Source organism: Saccopteryx leptura, chromosome 11 (assembly GCF_036850995.1).
Source record: "Saccopteryx leptura isolate mSacLep1 chromosome 11, mSacLep1_pri_phased_curated, whole genome shotgun sequence".
Classification (NCBI taxonomy): Eukaryota; Metazoa; Chordata; class Mammalia; order Chiroptera; family Emballonuridae; genus Saccopteryx; species Saccopteryx leptura.
In genome coordinates, this window is record NC_089513.1 from 16,123,959 (window position 1) to 16,147,468 (window position 23,510).

Below are 23,510 nucleotides of genomic sequence, written 5' to 3' on the forward strand. Positions count from 1 at the left end.
GTCCACATATCAAGAAGTTTTCTGTTAAGGAAATATATTTTACTTATGACTATTCTGATCAGATGCTAACATATGGTGCTGAACATACTATAGAAATTAGCTATCTTGAGGTCTACACTCAAGTGTGTTTGCTCAGTGTATGGTCTTGTTTTATTTGCACTGAATTTCTATGTATGAAGCAGCAGAAGTTACGATCTATATTTTCCAAATGAGTAGCATAAAGTTGAGAGAGGTTAAATGACCAACATAATTAGTGATGGAATCAGAACTTGAAATATGGTCTCCTGCTCCTTCAAGGACATTAGAGACTTTTCTATAGCTGGTTAGCTTACTTAACAGTGAGGCTCTCTCTCTCTGGACAATTTTGACAGCGAGAAAGAATCGTAAGTTCATTTACTTGGTAGAATGAAGAACATTAAATTTGCTAACAGAGATCATGAGTGACAACTTCGAGGAGAGCAGTTTTCATTTAGTGGAAGGGCAGCCTCTCACATATTAATGGCTATGTTATTTATCTAACCTTCCCATCTGGAGCTGATGATGGGGCTACTTCTTAATAACACAGCCCATCATTGGTCCTCTCTGCTGCTAGGATACCATTACTCTTCAGATGTGTCCTCACTAATATTTTTTGTGAAGACCAACACATGTAGGCCTGCTACAATGTTCTGTTCTGTTTTAATTGAAGTGAAAATTGCATATCATCATGTAAACTTTTTTAAAGTGAAAGATTCAGCGATATTTGGTGCATCACAATGTTGGGCAACCAGCACACCTGTCTAGTTCCAAACATTTCCATCACCCCTAAGGGAAACCTAATACCCCATTAGGTAGCTCATTCCCATCTCCCTGCTGCTATGTTTTATAAACCTTTAATTTTATCATATACACAAACATGCATACACTCACACACTACGCATATCTATCTATCAAGGATTAGGAGAAAAATCCAGATCATTCTAGAGATTGAAATGTTCTAGACAGAGGACCTAATGTGCCCTAATTATGTAAGCAAAGAACTATAAACAGAAGTGGGGAAGAGTAGTAGGTTTACAGTTGTAGTACAAATAATAAAATAATTAATAAATAATACAAGAATAAACTTGGTGTTTCACATACTCACAACTGAAAACCTACTTTTACCCCACCCTGCATTTAATGGCTGTTTCTCCACCAGGAAAAAGAAAAAAAGGAAATATTTCTTGTGTCTTTTAAACCTTTCTGTATATTTCTCATACTAATATCACTAAATACTAATTTATCAAGGAATAAAAAGAAGACAGTAACAGTGGAGGCTTCTATTATGTAAAACAGCTTTATTCCTCTTGTAAAAACATTTTCTCATTAATTTCATCAACATTGGGAATTTAAACTATTGATACTTCCCATATCTCTTTTTAGGGATTTTATTTATTTATTTGACTTTTTTAAAAAAAAGAAAGAGAAACCGAAGAAGGGCTAGAGAGAGAGAGAAAGAGAAGCATTTATCTATTGTTCTACTTAATTATGTGTTCATTTGTCGTTTCCCATATGACCAGGGATGGAACCCTCCACCTTGGTGTTTGGGAGGACACACTGACTACCAGAGCTAACTGACCAGGGCCGCTGCTTCCCTTATCTTAATGTTAAGCAGTCATCTGGATTTTACATTTCTAATTTAAACATTTAAAATTAATGAACAAAGTAATTTAGTTCTCAGAGATTTCATTTCTTGGAAAGAGAATCAAAGGGGAATTCTTACTGTAGTTTTTATGGTTAAATCACTGTTGTTTATACTTACTTATACCCTTGTTATTCAGGAACAGTATTTGAGGTGGCCAGCAGCAGATCTTTAAACTGTATATCTTTAAAATTAAGAAAAATTAGATCAAGTGAAAAATGTCTGCAATTTAAATATTAAAGTCAACAATTATATTTTAAATGTGTTTGAAGATGTGAGTGATTTATTTGTTAGCAACTTCTATTAGGAAATTATTGCTGTTATTATTTCCTCAGCTCTTTTAAGTTTTCTTTAAATAACTCTGTTCTAATGGGTATTTCTTTTGCATAAAGAAAAGTTTACATTTCTTTTGCATAAACATATGAAATATTACTTCCATACATTTTCTAGTTGCTTATTATACATCTGAAATCTTTTAACTAGCTTCTAATGAAAATCCTAGCCTCTTAAATTTTTTAAAACATACCAAAGCAGCTAGCCTCATGCTAGAAGCTCTGCTGTGAGTTAAATCAGTGAAGTATCAATGGCTGAATTTACCTGAAAGTTTGCCCCAAACATAGGGGCGAGACAGGTATTCGAGTGGAAAATAGATAGAGAGGTGGCTGATTGGACATAGATGTTGACAATTTGCATACTTCTTTTTTTTTCCACTTCAATCTGTGTTAGGGAGTCATACATTTGGTAATTATTTCATGCTTTTGTTTTTAGTTGAAAGTAGTTAGGGCCATATGTTTTGACAGAAAAAGAAATAATTTGAACTTTTTTTGGCTTTATGAAAGGGAGGATGGGTAATAATTTTACACTGTACCATGGCAATGATTCCTGTTCAAAACTTTACCAGATTGGAAACGTACTGTTCCTAACAATCCTCTTGGTAAGCAGAAGATGAAGGCATCTGTTTGAAACTCCCAGAATTCAGTTTGATGCTTCAGATTGCAGCATGGCATTCCTCTATCACTGCACTTAGCATTTGTACATATTATTTACTAACAGGAAAACGTGATCTTCAGATTCCTTAGCCTAAAGGTGATTTGGGAGGGTATTCTGATCAGATGCTAACAATCTGACCTTGGATTTGGAGTGAAAAGGCCTAGATTCTGACCCACTCCTGCCCTCCTAGAGTCGTGTGACTCCCGGGAAGGGAGGCCTTCCCTCCTCAGCCTCCGTTTCTAATGTATAGCATTGGTGAGATGATTGATCGCCTGGATAGGTAATCTTTCTCAAAGTGATTATTACATAAGGTAAGGATGCTGAAATAATTTGTAATTTAAAATACTGTGAAGATAGGAACGTTTTAATAATTCTTAATTAGAGAATTTTACCAAATTTCTTTTCATACAATTAAGTTCAGAGCCAAAGAAGGTATCTAGAGAAGTACATATATTCTTTTGCAGATAATTTCTTTGAATATTCCTCCTGTCTTTTCAATATCTATTAGTATCTTGATCTCACAATCTTTTCATTCTTGCTGAGTCTCTACTCTTCAGACTCTAAAGTAATCAGCAGTTTCGTTTGGAGCTTTCTTCTTGTAAAATCCTCTCTGTTTCCTCCCCCTTTCTCTATTTTCCTCTCATTCTTCAAAATGAATTCCTGAGAAAATATCTGAGACTTCACCACTTCTAAGTGTAGTAAGTGCTAACAAACTATAACAATATTTTCCCAAGACAGTGGATGATCAGAGATGTGTTGAAAAGTGAGTTTTGTAGCCATGGATTTTTTCCCAGGGATATAGGTTTTTACCCCATATAGTACTGTACATAAACCAAGGTCTGCAATAATTTATTTATTTCAGTGGTGCCCAAACTTACTTGAGTTTAGATTTCTTTTTAAAAGACACCTGTTAAGATACAGTGAATCACCGGTGTAGCACTAGACTTCAGGTATCGTGTCAACCTCTGGACTTGGGTTCAAAGAGAAAAGGGTGGGGAATGGTACTCTTAGAACTCTAAAATATGGACCTTTATAGGTAATTGCCTTCACCTTCTAAGGAAAGCTCAGCCTTAAAACACATCGAGAAGTGAAATGCACTAAAATCTATTTTTTCAGAAACAATGATTGTTTATCTTTATTATGTTATTCTTAGTTTAATGTGTATCTTGTGTGTGATGTGTTTATTCATTCTGTGTGAACTTAGAACAACTTGAACCTATGTTGTGCCAGGTGCCACACACACAGCACACCTGCACTTTTTTTTTTTATCATAATTTTTTAACTTATTGTATCTTCAGTTGACTCTCCTCACCAGGCCTTCTGAAGCATTGAATTGGGTACAGAAGAAACAGTGATACTCAACACTGGATTAAACCTAAAATTAATTCTCTCTTTATTGTAACATCTTAGAATTTGTTGTCATCTGAAAGATGCACGGCCCTAATTTAATTAATGCAACAGTGTCTGCAGAGGTCACACCAGCACTGTGTTGATGTTCTGACACTTCCTAATATGCAGTAGTTGTCATCTTTAAAAAAAGCAAACAGTTGGTAGCCAAAGAGGGGAAAATAAATGTGTTTCAATGAGAGATGATCCATTAGAAAAAAATGACAATCATTAAGTTGATGTGTCAGCATGGCCGGATTGCTCGGTTGATTAGAGCATCATCGCAAAACTCAGAGGTTGCCAGTTCGATCCCCAGTCAGGGCATATATGGGAACAAATACATGTTCTTCTTTCTCTCTCACTCTCTCTCCCCCTCCCCCCCATCTTCTCTCTGTAAAATTAATCAATAAATAAAAGAACTAAAAAAAAGTTAATGTGTAGCTGTAAATAGATAAAATTTATTATGTTTACAATTTAAGATAACTAATAATAATAGAAATAAAGAGTTGTGTTCTTAATATTACTTTTAATTTTAGTAGACATTTAATAAATAAAAGCTTGGAAATAACTTAGGTGTTTCGAACATATTAAAGAGTTGTGATATGTTTAATATCCACACTTTTATCTGTGCCAGTCCTGAGCCTGGTGATGAAGCCAGTTCTCACGTGAATAAGTAACAAAAGGAGTGTAACCAGGAAGAAGTCAGGTTTCACCTGGACCAAATTTTATGCAATTAAGTATTTCAAGAGTTCTTGAGCCAGGTGTAATTTCGTCAGTGTCTGTAAAGCATCCGCAGCTAGGTCAGGATACTCATAATATTAGCAGTGGACATTGCTGTGATACACCACATTGAAAGTAATAGCAAACAGACAGTGTCTGCTCAGCTGGTGTTACGTGCAAGAGAAATGCAGGGGTAAGAATAAAAGGAAGTATTTGTAGCCAGAGGCTACTACACATTAGACAGGACTGGATTCACACTTCACTTGAATGCTTTAAATAATGTGCTTTTTTTTATCAATTTAGTGTTCTTGTATTTTGCCACTAAACCCCAGTGTAACTCTCAACAGATTACTCATACTCAGCCTCTGTCTTTAGTGCTGTTAAACAGGAGTATTAATACCTGCTGATTCTTTGCTCCACTTCCTGTCTGATGGACAGATGAAAGGGCCTCCTTGTCGCAGCACACATGAGACGCTCCTTTTTACCTTGCTGATTGGGATCACCTAGCGGCCTTCCTTTCTGGGAAAGCAGCACTCTTAGGCCCTCGGCCGCCAAAAGGCTCAGGAGTGTAGGGGCCAGGATTCTACAAAGCTGGGTTTGGTAGGAGTCCGTGGTCACTCTGAAGAGAAGCGTTAGCTATCAAGAGATAATGCTGTAGAGGAGTGACTGAAAGCTCAAACTGTGACACAGACTACGTGACTTTGAGTTCCAGTCTTTCCAGTTAACTCGCTCTGTGACTTTGAGCAAGTTAACTTCTACTGTGCCTCAGCTTTCTTATCTGTAAATTTGATATGATAATAAAAGGATTAGTGTAAAGACAAAAAGGATGATATGCACAGTTTTACTGGAACAGTGTCTAGCATATCATAAGTAAACTGTTAGTATTTTTATCATTGTCATCATTTTGTCATGCCCACTGTGACGAGAGCTTGGGGCTGGCAGGCATTGGGACTAGGTCCTTTTCCAGTTCTGGGGAGTGTTCAGCTATCATTCCGTAACAGATTACTTTTCTCTTTGTTTCTAATTGGTAGCTTCTTGCATACATTACTGAGGTGGTTGTAGAATAATGTGTGAAAAAAACTTAAAAATCTCAAATGTTCTGTATCGGTGATAATCATAGCAAGGTGGGTGGGCCTACTCCTCCTTCTCCTGGCATTTTTCTGCGGCAGGTTTGCAAATGATAACACATCGACAATAATTCTAAAATAACAGCATGCTATGTAGCTTTAAATAACAGTATTATTGTTACATAATTATTAGTGATTCTATCATTTGTTAAATGAAGCAGGATTCTTTCTCCCCTGTATATTTCTATAATTGACAAAGGCTACATGGACTCATTTTTCTTTTAGAGTTTGAAATCTGATTTAGATATTTGACAAATATACTACAGCTAGCCATAATTTAAAAAATAACGGTTTCTTCACCTTTTTATTTAAAAAAAGAAAGAAAGAACAAGGTAGAGCTTCCTGGCCATAATGAACACCAGGTTTTTGGAACGCCCGCGGCCCTTGGCACACCGGGGGCACACACGGAAACGTGGCTCTGGCTCACCCTGTTACAACATCGGTACCCAGCCTGCTGCAAGCTGGGTGCGCAGGGGGCGGAGCCCGGGGCGGTCCACCCATCTCAGTGCGCCTTCGCAGCTCCGATCTGTGGCTCAAGCCAGTCCCGCCGCTTCTACCTATTGCTTTCTGTTGGGTCTTTTTGGTATCTTTCAGTTTATGTAATTTGATTACTAAAGATACGAACAAAGAAAAAAAATTGAAATGTCTTACAATTTTTACAACTTCTTAACACAGAAAAGGAAATTTAATGGCTGAGAAGGATAAAGCTTTTGGCTGTAATTCATTTATTGGATTTAGCTTCAGATTTAATTTACTCATGATCAGATCATCAAAACTGAGCTGATACGAGTAGAAAAGAGTAGCTGAGAAGAGTAGAAAAATTACGTGCGACCTTTGTGATGGGGGATACAGATGCATGTTCAAAGCGATTTGTGTTCTAGAATATAGTACATATTCAAGGAATTTCTTTAAATTATGGAGATTATATGCATATTCTCTTTATTTTTGTAATGCAACATATTAGGTCATTACTTGTTAGCAGAAATAAAATATGAGTATCATATGCATGAATGGTACATTTACACATTTTTGATAACTGTGAAAAAAAAAATTTCTAGGCTACCAGTAAAGAAACATGGGTCTGGCTCACCCTGTTACAGCATCAGTACCCAGGAGGAGTAAAACTCTCTTCTTAGTGGGAGTTATTTTAGGATACCTTAGAACTATTTAGTTATTTCCTATGAAAGATTCAACTGATTTAAATGGAAATTAAAACCTCACAATTCAACAGCTTATACCCCAAAATTTTCCATTTATAATTAAATATCCATGTATCTGTCAATATACTGCAGACATGTATGTGTTACCCTAAACAGATTTCCTATTTATGTGACAGTAATTGGACTGGACTTGACCCATCACTTGGAAATGAACTAGAATCTCTATTAGTGAATGTTCTTGACTTGGTAATAATACTGAGACTATCTTAGGTGAATAACTTTTATTCCTATTGTTTGCTTTTTTTTTTTTTTGGCACTGTTAGGTTGTTTGCTGTCTCCTGCTTATATACCCGTTAGGATAGTCACTTTGCCTTCACCTTATAATAGCTTACTCAACTCTGTTACTTGAATCTGCATATTAACCTTTCATGCCATTTTACTGCTCATTAAAATACTTAAATTATAAAATTAAAAAAGACTTTAGAAAGGAGAGTGTCAAGAGGGCTGGAAAAGAAATCTGGAACCCTGGGCTCTGTCCAGGCTCTTGGGTAAGTCCTGTAATTTTTTCTTTTTGATTATTTGTAAAATGAAGTTGAACTCATTTCAGCCAATGGGCAGCAGGTGGAAAGAGAAGGAACAACTGTAAAGAAGTGATACAAGAAGATTTAAGAAGAAAAAGAGTATAAAAAGAGGGACTAGAATGAAGGGACCCAAATGCCAATAACGTGAAAACACAAAATAAAAAAAAAGTTAGAAATCTGTTCAATCCTTATTGTCTAAAAAAGGTAATTATGCCATGTCTAAACAAAACTTTAGAGGCCAGGGACAAAATAGCAGTTTTCTGACTTTCATTTCCTACACACCCAGAAAGCTAGGGTCACTGATACTCTCCCTTAGTATTCCACCAGGTACAAGATGCAAGAATTTTGGCAGATGGTTATAAAAACGATTTTAAGAAGTGCGTAATAGTACAAAGGATTCTAAAAGTAGTAAATAAAAAATCTAAATTCCCTGTTGTTTAATAGTGTCAACATTTATTAAACACCAGTTATATGCTAGGTACTGGGGATCATAGAAATGTGACTCTCCTTCTAGTCCACCAGAAGAGGTGTTGCTTTTGTAGCCTAGAGGGAAAAACATCAGTCTTTAATGATCTGATGTTGTTGCAATAGCTACTGTAATCAAGGGCGACACACATGGCTCGGTAGAACTCTTCACAGACAAGCATGTCTCTAGACCAGCACTTCAGTAGAACTTTCTGCCGTGAGGGAGAAGCTCTTTGGTGGTGATGTCCAGTATGATAGCCAGTGGGCCGTGTGCGGCTATTGAGCACTTGAAATGTGGCCACTACGACTGAGGGAATGAATATTTCACTTTATTTCATTTTAAATAAGCTTAATTCAAATAACCACATATTACTACTGGCTACCATAGTGGACAGCACCATTCTAAACACATTGAAATGAACTATAAGAAATAAGTAGCACTTCCAACAAGATAGAAATAATAGTATCATTTATTGCGTGACTGCAACAGAAGAGGAATTATTCTTAATAGGTACTCTCTCTAATCCTCACAAGAAGAATAACCTCGTTAGACAAAGGAAACTGAGGATCTGAACGATAAGTTGCTTTGTTATGTTCTCACAACTAGTTGAGAGAGCTAGAATTTGTAGAGCTGGGTAATATCTACTATCCTACCAAACCTGTTTTTGTATTATCTGGAGACTGTCTCTTTTCAGTACATCTTCCTCTTGTTTTTTTTTTTTTTTTTTTTTTTTTTTTACAGAGGCAGAGATAGACAGGGACAGACAGACAGGAACGGGGAGAGATGAGAAGCATCAATCATCAGTTTCTCGTTGCGCGTTGCGACTTCTTAGTTGTTCATTGATTGCTTTCTCACATGTGCCTTGACCGCGGGCCTTCAGCAGACTGAGTAACCCCCTGCTGGAGCCAGCGACCTTGGGTCTAAGCTGGTGAGCTCTTTGCTCAAGCCAGATGAGCCCGCGCTCAAGCTGGCGACCTCGGGGTCTCGAACCTGGGTCCTTCCGCATCCCAGTCCGACGCTCTATCCACTGCGCCACCACCTGGTCAGGCTTTCTCTTGTTTTATTGATCAGTTAGCAATATACCTTTAACTTGGTCATGTAGAACAATTACAGTGCCCATTTTAACTCTTTTAAATGTGGAGGTACCACTGCCCCTGGCCATTCTTTTCTCTTATTGTGATCTATGTCTTTCAAACAATTCTCTAAGAGTTGAGGGTCCAACCCAGTGAGTTGCCTGAGTAGTGTGAGCTGATCACCCACAAATACCTTTCCCCATTAGATGCTGGGAACACCAAAGCATATGACTAGGTCTGCAGACATCAGGGGCACACCACTCTTGGTGTTTGGTGTTTAACTATCATACTTTAGAATGGATGTGAAATATCTCAAAGTCTGAGCTCTTAAGCGAGCCTTGCTGGCACTTGGGAACCTGAAGCATAATTCTGCTTTGCTATTTTTTACTCATCATGGAGCATACAGCAGCTCTCTCTAAGCATCTGAAAGTCTCAATTTCAAGACTTAGCTGTAGTTATTCTGAACTGACTCTCTTTGGAAATTATATGTTCAGATGATACTTGCAGAATCGCAAAGGGGTAGGAGTGCTAAGGAATGTTAAAGGTTTACTGTGTAATCCAGTGTCTGTCACCCCACCCCACTCAGTGACACATTTATGACACATGAGCTGAAGCCACTTCACTTGTCTCCTCAGTTTAGCTTCCCACTTCAGGAAGCAGTAACATGAACATATATTGGTTTCATTCTGAACATGCCTTAGCACATTTTTTTTTCTTAATAAGTAATTATGAGACCCCCACAAGAATATTTCTATAAACTATGGCCACCAGACACAGCCTTGTGTGGATAATTAGGAATACATTTTATTTTTGACCTTTAAGAGAAGGGAATTTTTTTTTAATGGAAAAAACAGACTTTGAAAACTTGTTTAAATCCTTTCTTGATGACTTATTAAAATTTTTAACATGGAAAGGTGGCTTACCTTTCCTGAGACACATTGGTCCACTTAATAAAAATAATAGCAGTATAACATCACCGCTACTGTCTGAGGTTTTTGCATGCTTATTAACATGTGCCAAATATTATTCTAGTTGCTTTACACACATTATACATTATTTAATTTTTACAAGAACTTTGCATAGCAGGTACTGTCATTCCCATTTTACAGGTAGAAATCTGAAGACCACAGAGGCTAACTAAGCAAGGTTGCTTAACTAATAAGTAGTGGAGCTGGAAGTTGGATTCAGGGCTGTTTGGGCCAATACATTTGACCTCTCCACCATACTTCAACCCTGTGAAACAGTAATGACACTATTAATAATATCCATCTCATATGATCATTAAGAATATTAGAAATAATATACACCGTGGACCTCAGCACTAAAGCTGTTCTGCAAGAGGCCCTAAACAAACAGTATAATTGTTATTTTTTAAATCTCCATACATGAAACTGATAAGCCAAGGCAGGTAGAAAGGATCACATCCAGGGGAAAAAGTAGGGTATGCATTCTATACTTATTTATTGAGGTGACACTGGCCAACAACATGGCACAGGTTTCGGGTGCCCAGCTCCACACACATCATCTGTGCCCTTACGTTGTGTGTTCACCACCCAAGTCCAGTCTTTCTATCACCATTCAGCCCCTCTGTACCTCCTCCCCCTCACCACCCCGTGTTGTTCGTGTCCATGAGTTCTTTATCTCTTTTTTTTTTAGTGTTTATCTCTCATTTTTGCTTAGTGTTTTTCTTTTCTAAATGGCCAGAAGTTCTAGTTCAAAGAATGTATCATATTATTGTTTCCTTCATAACTGCACAAAAGATAATGACCATTGGATGGGTCAATATGCAATAGTAATAGTTCTCTCATCACAACAAAAAATAAATATGTAAATGAAAACATTTTTTATTTCTATCAGTTCAGGGTTTAATGTTATCTAGAGAGCTTTGTTAAACTCAGAATTCATATATTTGTGATTTTGTTTTAAATTCAGTACTGTAAGAGAAAAGATGTAGTGTGTACTTTGAATATTAACTATACTTAGCTCTTAGTTTCCCATGAAGATTTTATTTAACAAATAGCACACTAAAAAGGCTGTCACCAATGAGCTTTGGCCAAATTTTTCCATTTCAGACTTTATAACAAAAATTTCTCACTTCTTCAGTTATTCTTATGCGGAGACTTGGAATGCCCAGATCATCTTGATTGAAGCTACCTTATCAGAGGGGCCAAATGCTGTGTTTCCCTTTAGACTTGGCTCACATTTCTTTGGTGGAATCACTTCAATACATTGAACTAGAGTTTGGGATTTTTCTTTTATTTTCCGTTGGACTGATTTTCTGGTGTTAGCCCTTAAAAATGATTCTAACTACTTGAAGATATCTGGCATGTTTGTTACTGTTTTCTTAAATAAAAAGCTATTTTATTTAACAAATGTGTAAGTCATTTTTCCATTTACCTAGAATACTAATAATTAAAATTAAATATTGTAGGTTTTTCTTATTGGACTTAGTATCTCGGTTAAAAACTCTATTGAAACCTGTGCTTTGATTGACAAATTGGCCAAATAGTTGACCTAAAAATAATGAAGCAGCTCACTGGTCATCTAGGTGATTAAAGATGAAAATATGAAGGATAACTGAAGTATGAGTATTATGATCACTCTGTTTTCATAAATATCCTATACCTTCACCTCCATTTTTAAAGAAAGTAACCTTTAAATATATTATAGTAGAAAATAAAGAGCAGATGATAGTTGTATAGCTTGATCAGGTTGCATATTTTAGCAGTTGCTTTGACCTTTCCTTTATTGAATTTTCTTGTAGTTAAAATGTGGGGGGTTGAACCAGATAAACTCTTTGATTTCTTTTACTTTTAAAAGTATAATAGTCCTAGGCCCTGGCCGGTTGGCTCAGCGGTAGAGCGTCGGCCTGGTGTGCGGGGGACCCAGGTTCGATTTCCGGCCAGGGCACATAGGAGAGGCGCCCGTTTGCTTCTCCACCCCCCCCCCTCCTTCCTCTCTGTCTCTCTCTTCCCCTCCCGCAGCCAAGGCTCCATTGGAGCAAAGATGGCCCGGGCGCTGGGGATGGCTCCTTGGCCTCTGCCCCAGGCGCTGGAGTGGCTCTGGCCGTGGCAAGGCGACGCCCCGGAGGGGCAGAGCGTTGCCCCATGGTGGGCGTGCCGGGTGGATCCCGGTCGGGCGCATGCGGGAGTCTGACTGTCTCTCCCCGTTTCCAGCTTCAGAAAAATACAAAAAAAAAAAAAAAGTATAATAGTCCTATGTGATTTTTATTTATATAAACAAATGTGTAGAGCACTTACCTTAAAAATAATTTCTGCAGTGACAAAGATAAAGTGTATAAATAACATTATACCTGATCTTTAAATTATGATATAAAATAATTTATAAAATATGCTGAAATCGCCTTTTAAAAAAGCTGTTGCACAATAATCCATTTCTTGTTAACAAAGACTATATCTTGTCTAAAGGGTCTTCATTTGGCTACAATAGTATAAGATATACTAAGAACTTTTAATCCCATAGATACTTTTTCATTCAGGCAGCACTTATGAATTTGAAGTTAGTGATCTTACCCACAGATCTTTGAGCTTGATCATAATTCATGTGAGCAAAATTACCAGAGATTTTTCCTTATCTTACAGAAGAAATACCAAATAATTCTACCCAAATTGGGGGAATAAATTAACCTTCTTAAGAACCATCAAATGGTGTTGATATAATAATATACATGTTTAAGAATATTGTAGTAGAATATATAATTAAAATTAAACTATTTTCCTAAGGTGATTTGTTTCAGTTGTTTTAAAATACGAGTCAGAGTTTATTTTCAGCTTTATAATAAATGTATTGATTTCTGAAATTTGGCAGTGACACATAGTATGCTTAGCTTATATTAATACTGACTGGCCAACTAGCTGTCAGGCTAAGAGCTGGCAGGTACATTATAGTCATGTATAGTATGATTTTCAGTCTGTCCTTAGAATTTTCTATTTCCCCTTTTTCTAGAAGGTAATGTTTTCTTTCATCATTTTAGCCTACTTTCAAGACCTTCTTCAAATACATTTAAGATATTTCTAAAACTGTTTGTTAGTTGTATAGTTCTCAAGAAAAGACTGGGTTTTACTTGGCAGAAGTTAGAGTATTTATTTGTTTGGGGGGGGGGGTTCCTGGCTTATGTTTTATTTTTTGTCCCTTAAAGATACTTGAAAAAAATTTCCCCTTATTGCAAACCCTTTGGAAATAGAAGCCAATAGCTGTTTATACATTTAAAATATAAAGAGCATTTAAAACTAAAATGAAGTAAGTCCAAGAAATAAAAATCTCCTATCTGTCCATGGATTAGGAAAAATTCTTGTTTTCTAAACTGCACATGGGTTTTTCTGGTTCATTTTTGTTTTTTTCAACCTTCAGGACCTCCCAATTTTCAAGGGCACTGTGGGGCATATGTAGCATTTATTTGATGTATGTATGTGTATGCGTATTTTTCCACATCTGTCTCTGTGGACCTATCCTTTGTGAAATTCTAAACCTTATATTAATGCTTAGTTTGTGATTCATGGTGTTCTGAGAGCAATTATATAATTTTTCTTAGGGTGTTTATTTGATGTGTGCTGTAAAAAAAAAAATTGGTAGGTATTTTTTGCTAACCCTGCTGTTGCCTTTTTATTGGTGAATTTCTCTTTCTTTTACTGTGACCTGTGAATATCACTGTAGGCTCACTGCCAATTTTGTGAGCCGCTGCCTGCTTCAAAATGGAGGCAGGAAGGTATCCATTTTCATCAGGAGGATGACAGTGTTTCAGTCTCTCCGACCATCTGGAGAGAGGAACTTTTGGAGCAAAAGAAAATGGGGGCTAAAAAAAACTATATTTAGCAAAAAAGGCAAGGGAAAAACAATAATAGTTAAACTATACGTTACGAGTCTATGCTTTTCCAGTATGCTGTCATCTGTAAGGGAAACACAAACAAGAAAACTTACAGGGTATTTTTATCAGGTTCTGGTTCCCCAAGTCTCATGAGTATTAGTAAACAAATTTAAGTAAATTAGGATATTGGCACACTTTTATGTTTCTTGCACACACACAAATATAATAAGAACTATAAACTCCTCTCCCCCCTCACCGTATGCACATTGATTGTTAGTGGTCTGTATAGATCCTGGCTTTAGCTTTAGTGACCTTTTTCATGCATCTCTGAAAAAGCTGACACTACAGGAATTAAATATTTCAAGATATATCTGTCATTTCTGTGGTTTGAATAGTGTATTTATTTTCTCTGTTTCTTTCAAAAGTGAAAATTTTAATTGAAAGGTAGAGTAAAAAGGGAGAGGCTTCGTAATTATACAAATGTCTAACCTACTCTTCTGTACACCTGAAGCTAATAAAATATTGGATGTTAACTGCAATTGACAAACAAAAATAAAAATTTAAAAGTAAAGGCTTGAAGCATGTCTTTCCATTTTTACCTTTCATGTATGTGCTCTTGACGATCTATGCCTTTAAAAGTAAAATAAATAAATAAATAAAAAAGATATTTAAATCCCAGAACCACCCTGTTGGTATTATATGATATATTTATAACTAGGCATAGCTTGCAATATTCTTGCCTGTGACTTGAAAATATCACAACTGGTTGCCCATTCATAAAAATATACTGAGCATTTTGGGAGTAGGGGTTATTTTGTTGTTGTTGTTCTGAAAGGAGCAAGGTTTGTAGGCTTTCATCATTTAGAAAGCACATGGTAGAAATTTAGCATTTTGTGCCTGCTTCCTATAAAGTAATGGACCTTGAGATACTTTGGTCAGCGCAGCCCGAGAACTAAACCCCCTCTCCTTCCGCAGGTATATGCGCCATCAGCAAGCACTGCCGACTACAACAGGGACTCGCCCGGCTACCCTTCCTCGAAACCAGCGGCCAGCACTTTCCCCAGCTCCTTCTTCATGCAAGGTAAGCTGTCGCCTCTCCTCACCGGAAGCCACTGGACGGTGCCTTCCCTCAGTCTTCTCGTGTCATATGTGGCACAAATGACTGCTGAGTTGATACCCAAGAAATAGAATACTAGGCAAGCCTAGAATACTGACGGTCATACACTTCTTAAAAATGGAATTTATTATAAATAAATACATTAATTAAAGCTTTACTAAGACTTATCTTTTAAATGAAAGCCCCTCGAGCAATAATGAGTTAAGGTTTGATTGGTTTACTTTACTAAGAACTGATACTTCTTGGAGGATGGTCTTCCATGACTGATCATATTAGCATCTTTGCTCCCCGCCCCTAAGAAAAAGAGTATATAGATACGTTTTGAAGTGTTTTGGCTCAGTGTGTATTTTGAACATCTCCGATTTAGCCACCTGGGGATAATTTGTCATTATGAATAACTTCATAAAACACTTTTATCCACTTATTTCATAGGTAAGAACAAGAGTCTCATTTGGATAGATGAAGTGCGCTGTCTAAAGATGGGAATATTATTTTATTACACAGCAAAACTTATCCCAGCATGCTAACTGATGTAGGCTGAAAGACCCGGCTCTTATTTTTCCAGACAAATACAGAAAATTAGGGCTTCAAGGCAGACAAAGTATATTTATTCTCCTAACTGGCCAGTGTATTTGATTAAGTGCACATAGATGTGTGGTCCCTGAGCTCCTAGTCTTGTCCCTGATAGCACAGCTCCCTTCCACTGCTTGAGCAAAGACCAGGATGGCTGAAGTGACAGCAGCTGCTTGTAAGAACAGAGTTTGGAGGATGCAGTTAGGGCTCCATCCCTGGTGTGTCTGTGACACTTACTGTCAAAATGCGATGATCATATTACCAAGTTAATACTCTGAAATTTTGATATGGAATGGACCAAGAACCTCTGTATGCAGAACTTGAACTCTTTCTGCCTGGTATGGAAATCTTGTTTGAGTGTACCCTTGGCAAAATGCCATGGGGTTTCCTTCTTCATGCGACTCTAGGAAGGACCATGTCGTGAGAAGAACAGTGTACTTCAGGCAGGAGGTACCAGGGGATCAGCCTGGTGTCTCTGTTAGATTACAGTGGACACACTCAAAAATCATTCTGATTAAAATGGATTTATTTTCTTTCCCTTCAGAGTGTTAGCTCTTGTAGTTTATTAGCTCACATGTGAAATCCCATGGAAAATCTGTAAAATTGAATCAAACATCCCTCAGGAGCAGAGAGAATCTGTTTCATACACAACGAGGCTCATGTTCACAGGGATCCTTTATCTTTGTGACCTGTCCTAGGTGTAACTCAAAGAAACACAGCAGGGTATGTCACTTGGGTGTGTTTTGTGCCATTACTAAAGGCTTGTCCCCATCAACAATGAACAGCAGCCACTTCGGCATCAGCTTCCCCTTTTGTGACCCGTTGCAGAAACTTGTTACCAGTGCTCATAAAGCTGGTCAACTCAAGGATTCAACACTCAAAGCAGGTTTTTCTGTTTGATTTTTTTTTTTTTAATTTTTCTTAAGTGAGAAGCAGGGAGGCAAAGAGACAGATTCCCACATGTACCCAGACCGGGATCCACCCGGCAAGCCCACTGTAGTGTGATGATCTCCCCATCTGGGGCCATTGCTCCATTGCTCGGCAACTAAGCTATTTTAGCACTTGAGACAGAAGCCATGGAGCCATCCTCAGCATCCAGGGCCAACTAGCTCCAACTGAGCAAAGGCTGTGGGAAGAGAAGATAGAGAGAGAGAGAGAAGGGAGAGGAGGAGAGGTGGAGAAGCAGATGGTCGCTTCTTCTGTGTGCCCCAACTGGGAATCAAAAGTGAGACATCCAGGCCCTAGCCAGTTGGCTCAGTGGTGGAGCGTTGGCCTGGTGTGTAGAAGACCCGGGTTCGATTCCCGGCCAGGGCACACAGGAGAAGTGCCCATTTGCTTCTCCACCCCTCCCCCTCTCCTTCCTCTCTGTCTCTCTCTTCCCCTCCTGCAGCCAAGGCTCCATTGGAGCAAAGATGGCCCGGGCGCTGGGGATGGCTCCTTGGCCTCTGCCCCAGGTGCTAGAGTGGCTCTGGTCGCGGCAGAGCGACGCCTGGAGGGGCAGAGCATCGCCCCCTGGTGGGCGTGCCGGGTGGATCCCGGTCGGGCGCATGCGGGTGTCTGTCTGACTGTCTCTCCCCTGTTTCCAGCTTCAGAAAAAAAAAAAAAGTGAGACATCCACATGCTGGGCTGACGTTCTGCCACTGGGCCAACTGGCCAGGGCCTCAAAGCAGATTTTCATTGAGAAAATTGACAGAGGGTAGATTTCCTCTATCTGCCTTCAGGAAGGTGGCTTGCTTAAATTGTGCATACTGTAGAAAAAATCAGGTAGATTAAAACAATAGGTGCTTCTTGGAACAAATTTTTTCTGTATATGAATACCCACAATGCAAAAAATTAAAATATTTTTGAGTTGAAATTTATGATGAGCACAATTAATTCTATACTTTCAAAACAGTATTATGCAAAGATCATGGGATGTGATAAATATTAATTTACTGTAAAAAGCATAATTTATGTAAAATATGTATTTTTATAAGTCTACATTGAGTTGAGTGTTCTGAGTTAACAAATCCTAAATGTATTTCTATATAGTATCTCATGTTGTCTAAATGTTTCAAGAGACTCCTGTTCAGTGATACATATTCTGCATTTATTTTTCGGATATGCCATCTAATTGATATGTTTGTGATCTTGAACTTGATATTTGAATTTAAGGTAACATTTTAACCTCCTCAGTCTCAGGGCTGACTGTAAAGAAGATGAGCAATAATTTTTGAAAGTCTTACGTTTTTACATTATTACCTCGGAAGCAGAGCATCGTGTTCCCAGTCTGCATCCGCTTCCTTCAGTGACAGGGACGTGGTGCCCTGAGAACGCAGGCCTTGAAGAAACCTGCCGATTGGGGAAGGAGAGTCAGAGACCGTCTGGGGCATGTTTTAAACCTCCTGTTATGTGGCCTCTTATTTTTAACTTTGATTTCCATCTTCTAGTTACAACTCTTAAATTATCAAAGTCCCAGACATGATTTTGCTTGCATATTTCTTGAGAAATTTATAGGTTACTCCTCACTGTCCTGAAACTATTCCAGTTTTCTGAATTCTAACTTCTGAGGTTCAAATCTGAAGAAAATAAAAAAGCCTCATGAAGTATAGTGTACAATTTAACTTGCTTATTGCCTAAATTTTCAAAGGCCTTTCTTAAATAAAATGCATGGTGAAATAAGCTTATTTTTACACAGCAATACCTGCTATACACTTAACACCTAGCTGGTGGCCTGGTGTAAATCTGGCACTCAATAATTTTTGTTAAACTATCGACAGAAGGAAAACTTCAGCGAGCCCAGCAGTAACATAGATCTTTCCCCTCCCTACTACTCCTTTAATTTGAGAACCCTAAAGCAAACAGTACAGTCTCCCACACTGAATTTAGGCCAACAGGACCATAGAATGAAAAGACTCTGTAGGAACGTTTTCGATATTGTATTAACAAAAGATTAACTTGATATTAAAAGATACTTTATATAATTTTCACATCATTTTAAACCTCTTTAAAACTCATAGTTTTACAAAATTCAAAGACTCTCAAACTTGACTGTAGTATAATATCCACCTTTCAATCTGTGTGTATTTTTTAATTTGCTACTGAAGGCTTGAGATGACAATGTAGCTATATACCAAAGCATGAAAAAGAGGAAAGGAAATAAAGAAGAATGCTATACTTGAGACTCCTCTTCCCTATGTGTCATAATGTAATTCCAACATTAATTCTATCTCCTGTGTGTTATAAAAATGAAATTCAGTCTTTTAAATACGAGATGCTCTTCCTCATTATGACTTGGTTTTTTAGATGCTTTTTAAACTTGCCAACTGTGTAATGTCTCAAGTATTTTATTTTCACCCCAAAATTTAGGAACAATTAACTTTTTAGTTCGTTTTCATAGAAAAATAGATCAGAGTACTTCTAAGAAATACTTTCTTTAGCATTAGATCACCCTACTGACTTGGCATAATTCTATGTAAAAATGCTTTCTGTGTTTCTCTTACACTTAAGTTTTTACTAAGAAGACTTTACTGTGTTAAATATTTATATTTGTTTGGCAATATAGAGTCATCTTGAAAATAATGATGATGACCGTCTTCTGATGTAACCAGCTAACCCACACAAAGGTGAATGCACAAGGACGGCCACGTTGAAGTAGATGAAAACACTCCATTCTATAAAGCAAAGCTGACTGCCTCGGAACAGTCATGGTTTCCTTTGTCCTTTGCAGATGGTCATCACAGCAGTGACCCTTGGAGCTCCTCCAGTGGGATGAATCAGCCCGGCTACGGAGGAATGTTGGGCAATTCTTCTCATATTCCGCAGTCTAGCAGCTACTGTAGCCTGCATCCACACGAGCGTTTGGTAAGGCAGCCCTGTGTGCTAATGGGGATCAAATAGCTAGTATATTAACCTCACTCTCTGTCCGTGCATGTACACAAGGACTCTATAAATGAAAGCAGAATGGGTACACACCCATTATCCTTACAGTTGTATTATTCTTGTGATCAAAAGTGCAACTGAATCAGATCACCTTTGAAAGCCCTTTCAGATTCTCTGTGTCAATTGTTCTTCCATTTAATATGTTTTTCTTCTGTGCTTTCTTTACCACACTGTCAGCTTTACCGAAATGCACGCTGTGTTTGAGTTGCCGAGTTCAGCTCTGGCGGTTCCTTCTTCTTTTGCTGTCTGTGGTTTTGAAGGATATACTGCAGGGGGGGCAGTGTGGCCATCAGTAGAATTGAGGGTGGAGGATGTGCCTCACCCATGGGCATTTCCATTTCTCCTTGACTGGCTTCTGTCCCTGGTGGCAGCTTTAACCTGTTGTGCCACACTGGGTGGAGAGAGGTCATTTTTCAATACACCCCCTTCAGTAGCAACAACCACAGGATATCTGTGGAGAGCACATTCCAAATTTTCTGTAGTTTAGCTTTAATTCCACTCCCCCAATCTCCCACTGCTACTGTCCTGCCTCACTCCAGTTGAGAACTGTGGTAGAATGTTACCCTTTTTTCTTTTTTTATTAAAGTTTCCACTCTGTCCATCACCTCACTCATCCATGCTAGCATTGCTCTTCCCGAAGGAAGCAACTCTGCTGCTGTTTTTCTAGCCTCAAAGCAACCATTGCCAAGAGTCCACTTAGGAATGTAAGTAAGTCTGTCATTAGTGAAGGAAAGACTACTTCTACGTCATGAGTGAAAATGGGATTGAGTCCCCTGTGCATAATACAGCTTGAGAAATGTGGGGACATCTAACCCTGCAAATGTAAAGGGTATGACACGTGCACTCATCGTTAGCAGAATTTATATCATTTCTCTTCATCTTGCAAGTTGTTTCTTTTTTCTAATGCCCACACTTATGTTTTTTTCTCTGTTGTGATATAGGACACGGTACCCTCTAGATTTCTCTGGTTTCTCCTCTCTTTCACTCAGCCACTAGAGAAAAGAAAAGGTGGCTTTGTCCTATTCTACCAACCTAAAATGTCCCAGAAGTTAAGATTTCTGAAATTGTTGAAATGCTTACTTACTTAGTCCTAGTGGCAGACAGAGTCCTACGTGGTCAGTTAACATCTCTATTTATGAGAGACAAATGATGAAGATGGGGTTGGCCTTGTAATATCATCTCCCAAGTTTGAATATGTAAATCATAAACTCTCAAATTTCACCACATTTTCAGTAAGTAGCAGATGATTTATTTTCAAATTTTCTCTTCTTCTACCTTCTACTTTGAGGTATTGGAGTGGAAGCTTAGAGAAATATCAACTATTATTATACTATAATTTCTTCTTGGCTAACATTTCTCTATCATCATTTTCCACTTCTCTAAGGAACTCATGATCAAATCTACATGTGTCCTAAGAGCAAGGAATGTTTTGATGACACAGCAAAGATTTTGGCACTATACTAACATGTTGGAATTTCAATCCTTTTAAGAGTTATCCAACTGACATTTATTTTTCTTTCCTTCTACATATCTTTTTTTTCCCTGTCATGGCCTAGAATTTTGATTTATTAGGTGGTTTGATTTTATCCTAAATCTACTGCATGGGGAATGTATAATTAAAATAGACTCAAATACACAAAAGTGTAACTTTATAAAGGAAACCAACATTTAAAAAAAATTTTTGCTGAACCAAAACAACATTGGCAAGCAAGACTAAAGAGTATTTGGAAGAAGTCACCCAATAAATTGCATCAGATGATCAGATGCTATATTTGTAATGTCATCCATCACAAAGTACAGGTTTTTATTCTTTGTCTTATTGATTGATTGTAGAGAGACAGAATGAGGGAGACAGAGAGGTGGAGAGAGACTAGAGAGAGGGAAGCATTGCCTGTTGCTCCACTCAGCTGTGCCCTCATTGGTCGCCCCCTGTATATTTCCTGACCAAGGATCAAATCCCCATCCTTGGTGTCTCAGAGCAACGCTCTCCAGGGGTCCCCAAACTTTTTACACAGGGGGCCAGTTCAGACTGTTGGAGGGCTGCCACATACAGTGCTCCTCTCACTGACCACCAATGAAAGAGGTGCCCCTTCCGGAAGTGCGGCGGGGGCTGGATAAATGGCCTCAGGGCGCCTCATGGGGCCCACAGGCCATAGTTTGGGGATGCCTGCTCTAAGCTATTATGCCAACCAACCAGGGTACAGGTTTCATTCTTAACGTGATCACTTAGCAGATTTTAGAGATGAAGAATATAGTTTTTTAAAAGGCTAAATGACTTTGGTTTCTGGCAGTGTATCCTAGTGAATTTTCTCACTGATCAGGAAACTGTTGGATTATGTTGAGTAATCATTGTAAACTCACTAACCATTCAGACATATTTTGAAATGATATTAAAAAATCTGACACTGGTTGAGTATAATCTGAGTATATAGTAGGCAGTTAGTGTCCTCTCACTTGGAAGCAATGGTAGTTTCTCATAGTGTTCATTTGTAGCTTGTGGCCAGTGCTATACAGAACAAAGAACAATATTTTGAGAAAAAGAAGAAAGCTTTTCTTGTATTAATTTGGTTATATATGGCCAAATTCGTATTGTCTCTAAAGGTAAAACATTTTGGAAACATTATAGAGCTCAAAGTTCACAAATTTTAGTAGCAGCTGTCAGGTCGCCATTTTGATTCTCAGATTTCTTTTACAGCCTCAGCTTGTGCAGGACTGCCCCATGTTGTTACTGCTGGGTCTTGAGTATACGAACAGTCACTCAGGAGAGTGGAGCCTTGTGCTTAAACGCTTTGGAATGGTTCTTGTAGAAGATTTAAATTTGGATTAACTTGGCAGAGTTCTTTTTAAAAATAGGATAGAATCCTTGCTGTCTGGTGTGGTTTAGTTGTGATCTTTGTAGTACTGAGTAAAATAGTCCTAGGAGTATGAGATTTTAATACAAAGGAAGTTCTGGTGTCTTTTATTTTTGTAATATACCTTACCCCAGTAATTCTCACCCGGGTACGATCTTGCCCCTCAAGGAACATTTGGAAATGTTTGAGGGCATTTGCAATCGGAACTTAGTGTATAGAGGCCACAGGTGCTGGTAAAAAACCCTGCAAATCGAAGGGGAGCCCCCATAGGAAAGAATTATCTGGTGCAGAAGCTCAGTAATCGCGGGTGTGAAACCAAGCCTTACCCTAAAGCCTGATTTTATTCTCAGTATGTGCTACCAGCTATTACAGTCTCTAATCCTTAAATTATCAACCCATAGGTTGATGAAAACATCACTAATAGAAACATCTTTAACACTTACTCTGCCAAATAGGTTCCAAATATGCTATCATAGACTAGGTAAAAATAAATAAATAGTGGGCATGAATGGCCATAACACTTGATCATACTTCCCCATACTTCCCCTTTCACTTTGTAGTAAGCAGGGCAGACAGTATTAATAGTTGGACTAAGAGACTACAAGGACCTTTCATAACTGATCCCTGAATATTATAAAAGAGACAGAACTCACATCTCACTAATATTCTCTGTAGTGTAGTTATTACAAATTTGAGTAAGAGTAGTTTTTAAGATACTTTTCCTTGTAAAATAATCCAGTTATAAATCTCATTCATTGCTTTCAGGACCTCATTTTCTATTAGTCTGTAAAAATAACTAATTCAGGCAGATTGTATTGGTTTCCCCATTAAAATCTGTGAGAAAGAACTTTCCATTTTAGTCTCAGGACTCAGTATTAACCCTTTGTCACATTCTGAATCCGGCGTATTTTATACCAAGTTTAAGGGGTTTAAAAATTCTCACTGATGCAGTAATCTTTTTCCTGTCTCATTCTGTAATTATTAATAATTTTTAAAATCGTTTTTATAATTGATTTCTTCTGTCCTGGTGTTTGCGTAGTTGGGATTGATTTCTGAAGT

At 37.9% G+C, this 23,510-nt stretch overlaps 1 protein-coding gene across 22 annotated transcripts in view; it reads left to right on the forward strand.

Moving 5' to 3' along the window:
- The window catches only part of TCF4 (transcription factor 4), a 368,508-nt gene that overhangs the window by 295,631 nt on the left and 49,367 nt on the right, over positions 1-23,510 (forward strand). For all 22 annotated transcript variants that reach the window (XM_066353366.1, XM_066353376.1, XM_066353369.1 and 19 more), the window contains 2 exons: positions 14,964-15,069; positions 19,388-19,521. In XM_066353366.1, the coding sequence (XP_066209463.1) occupies positions 14,964-15,069; positions 19,388-19,521 (240 nt within the window). The remainder of the gene's footprint in view (positions 1-14,963; positions 15,070-19,387; positions 19,522-23,510) is intronic.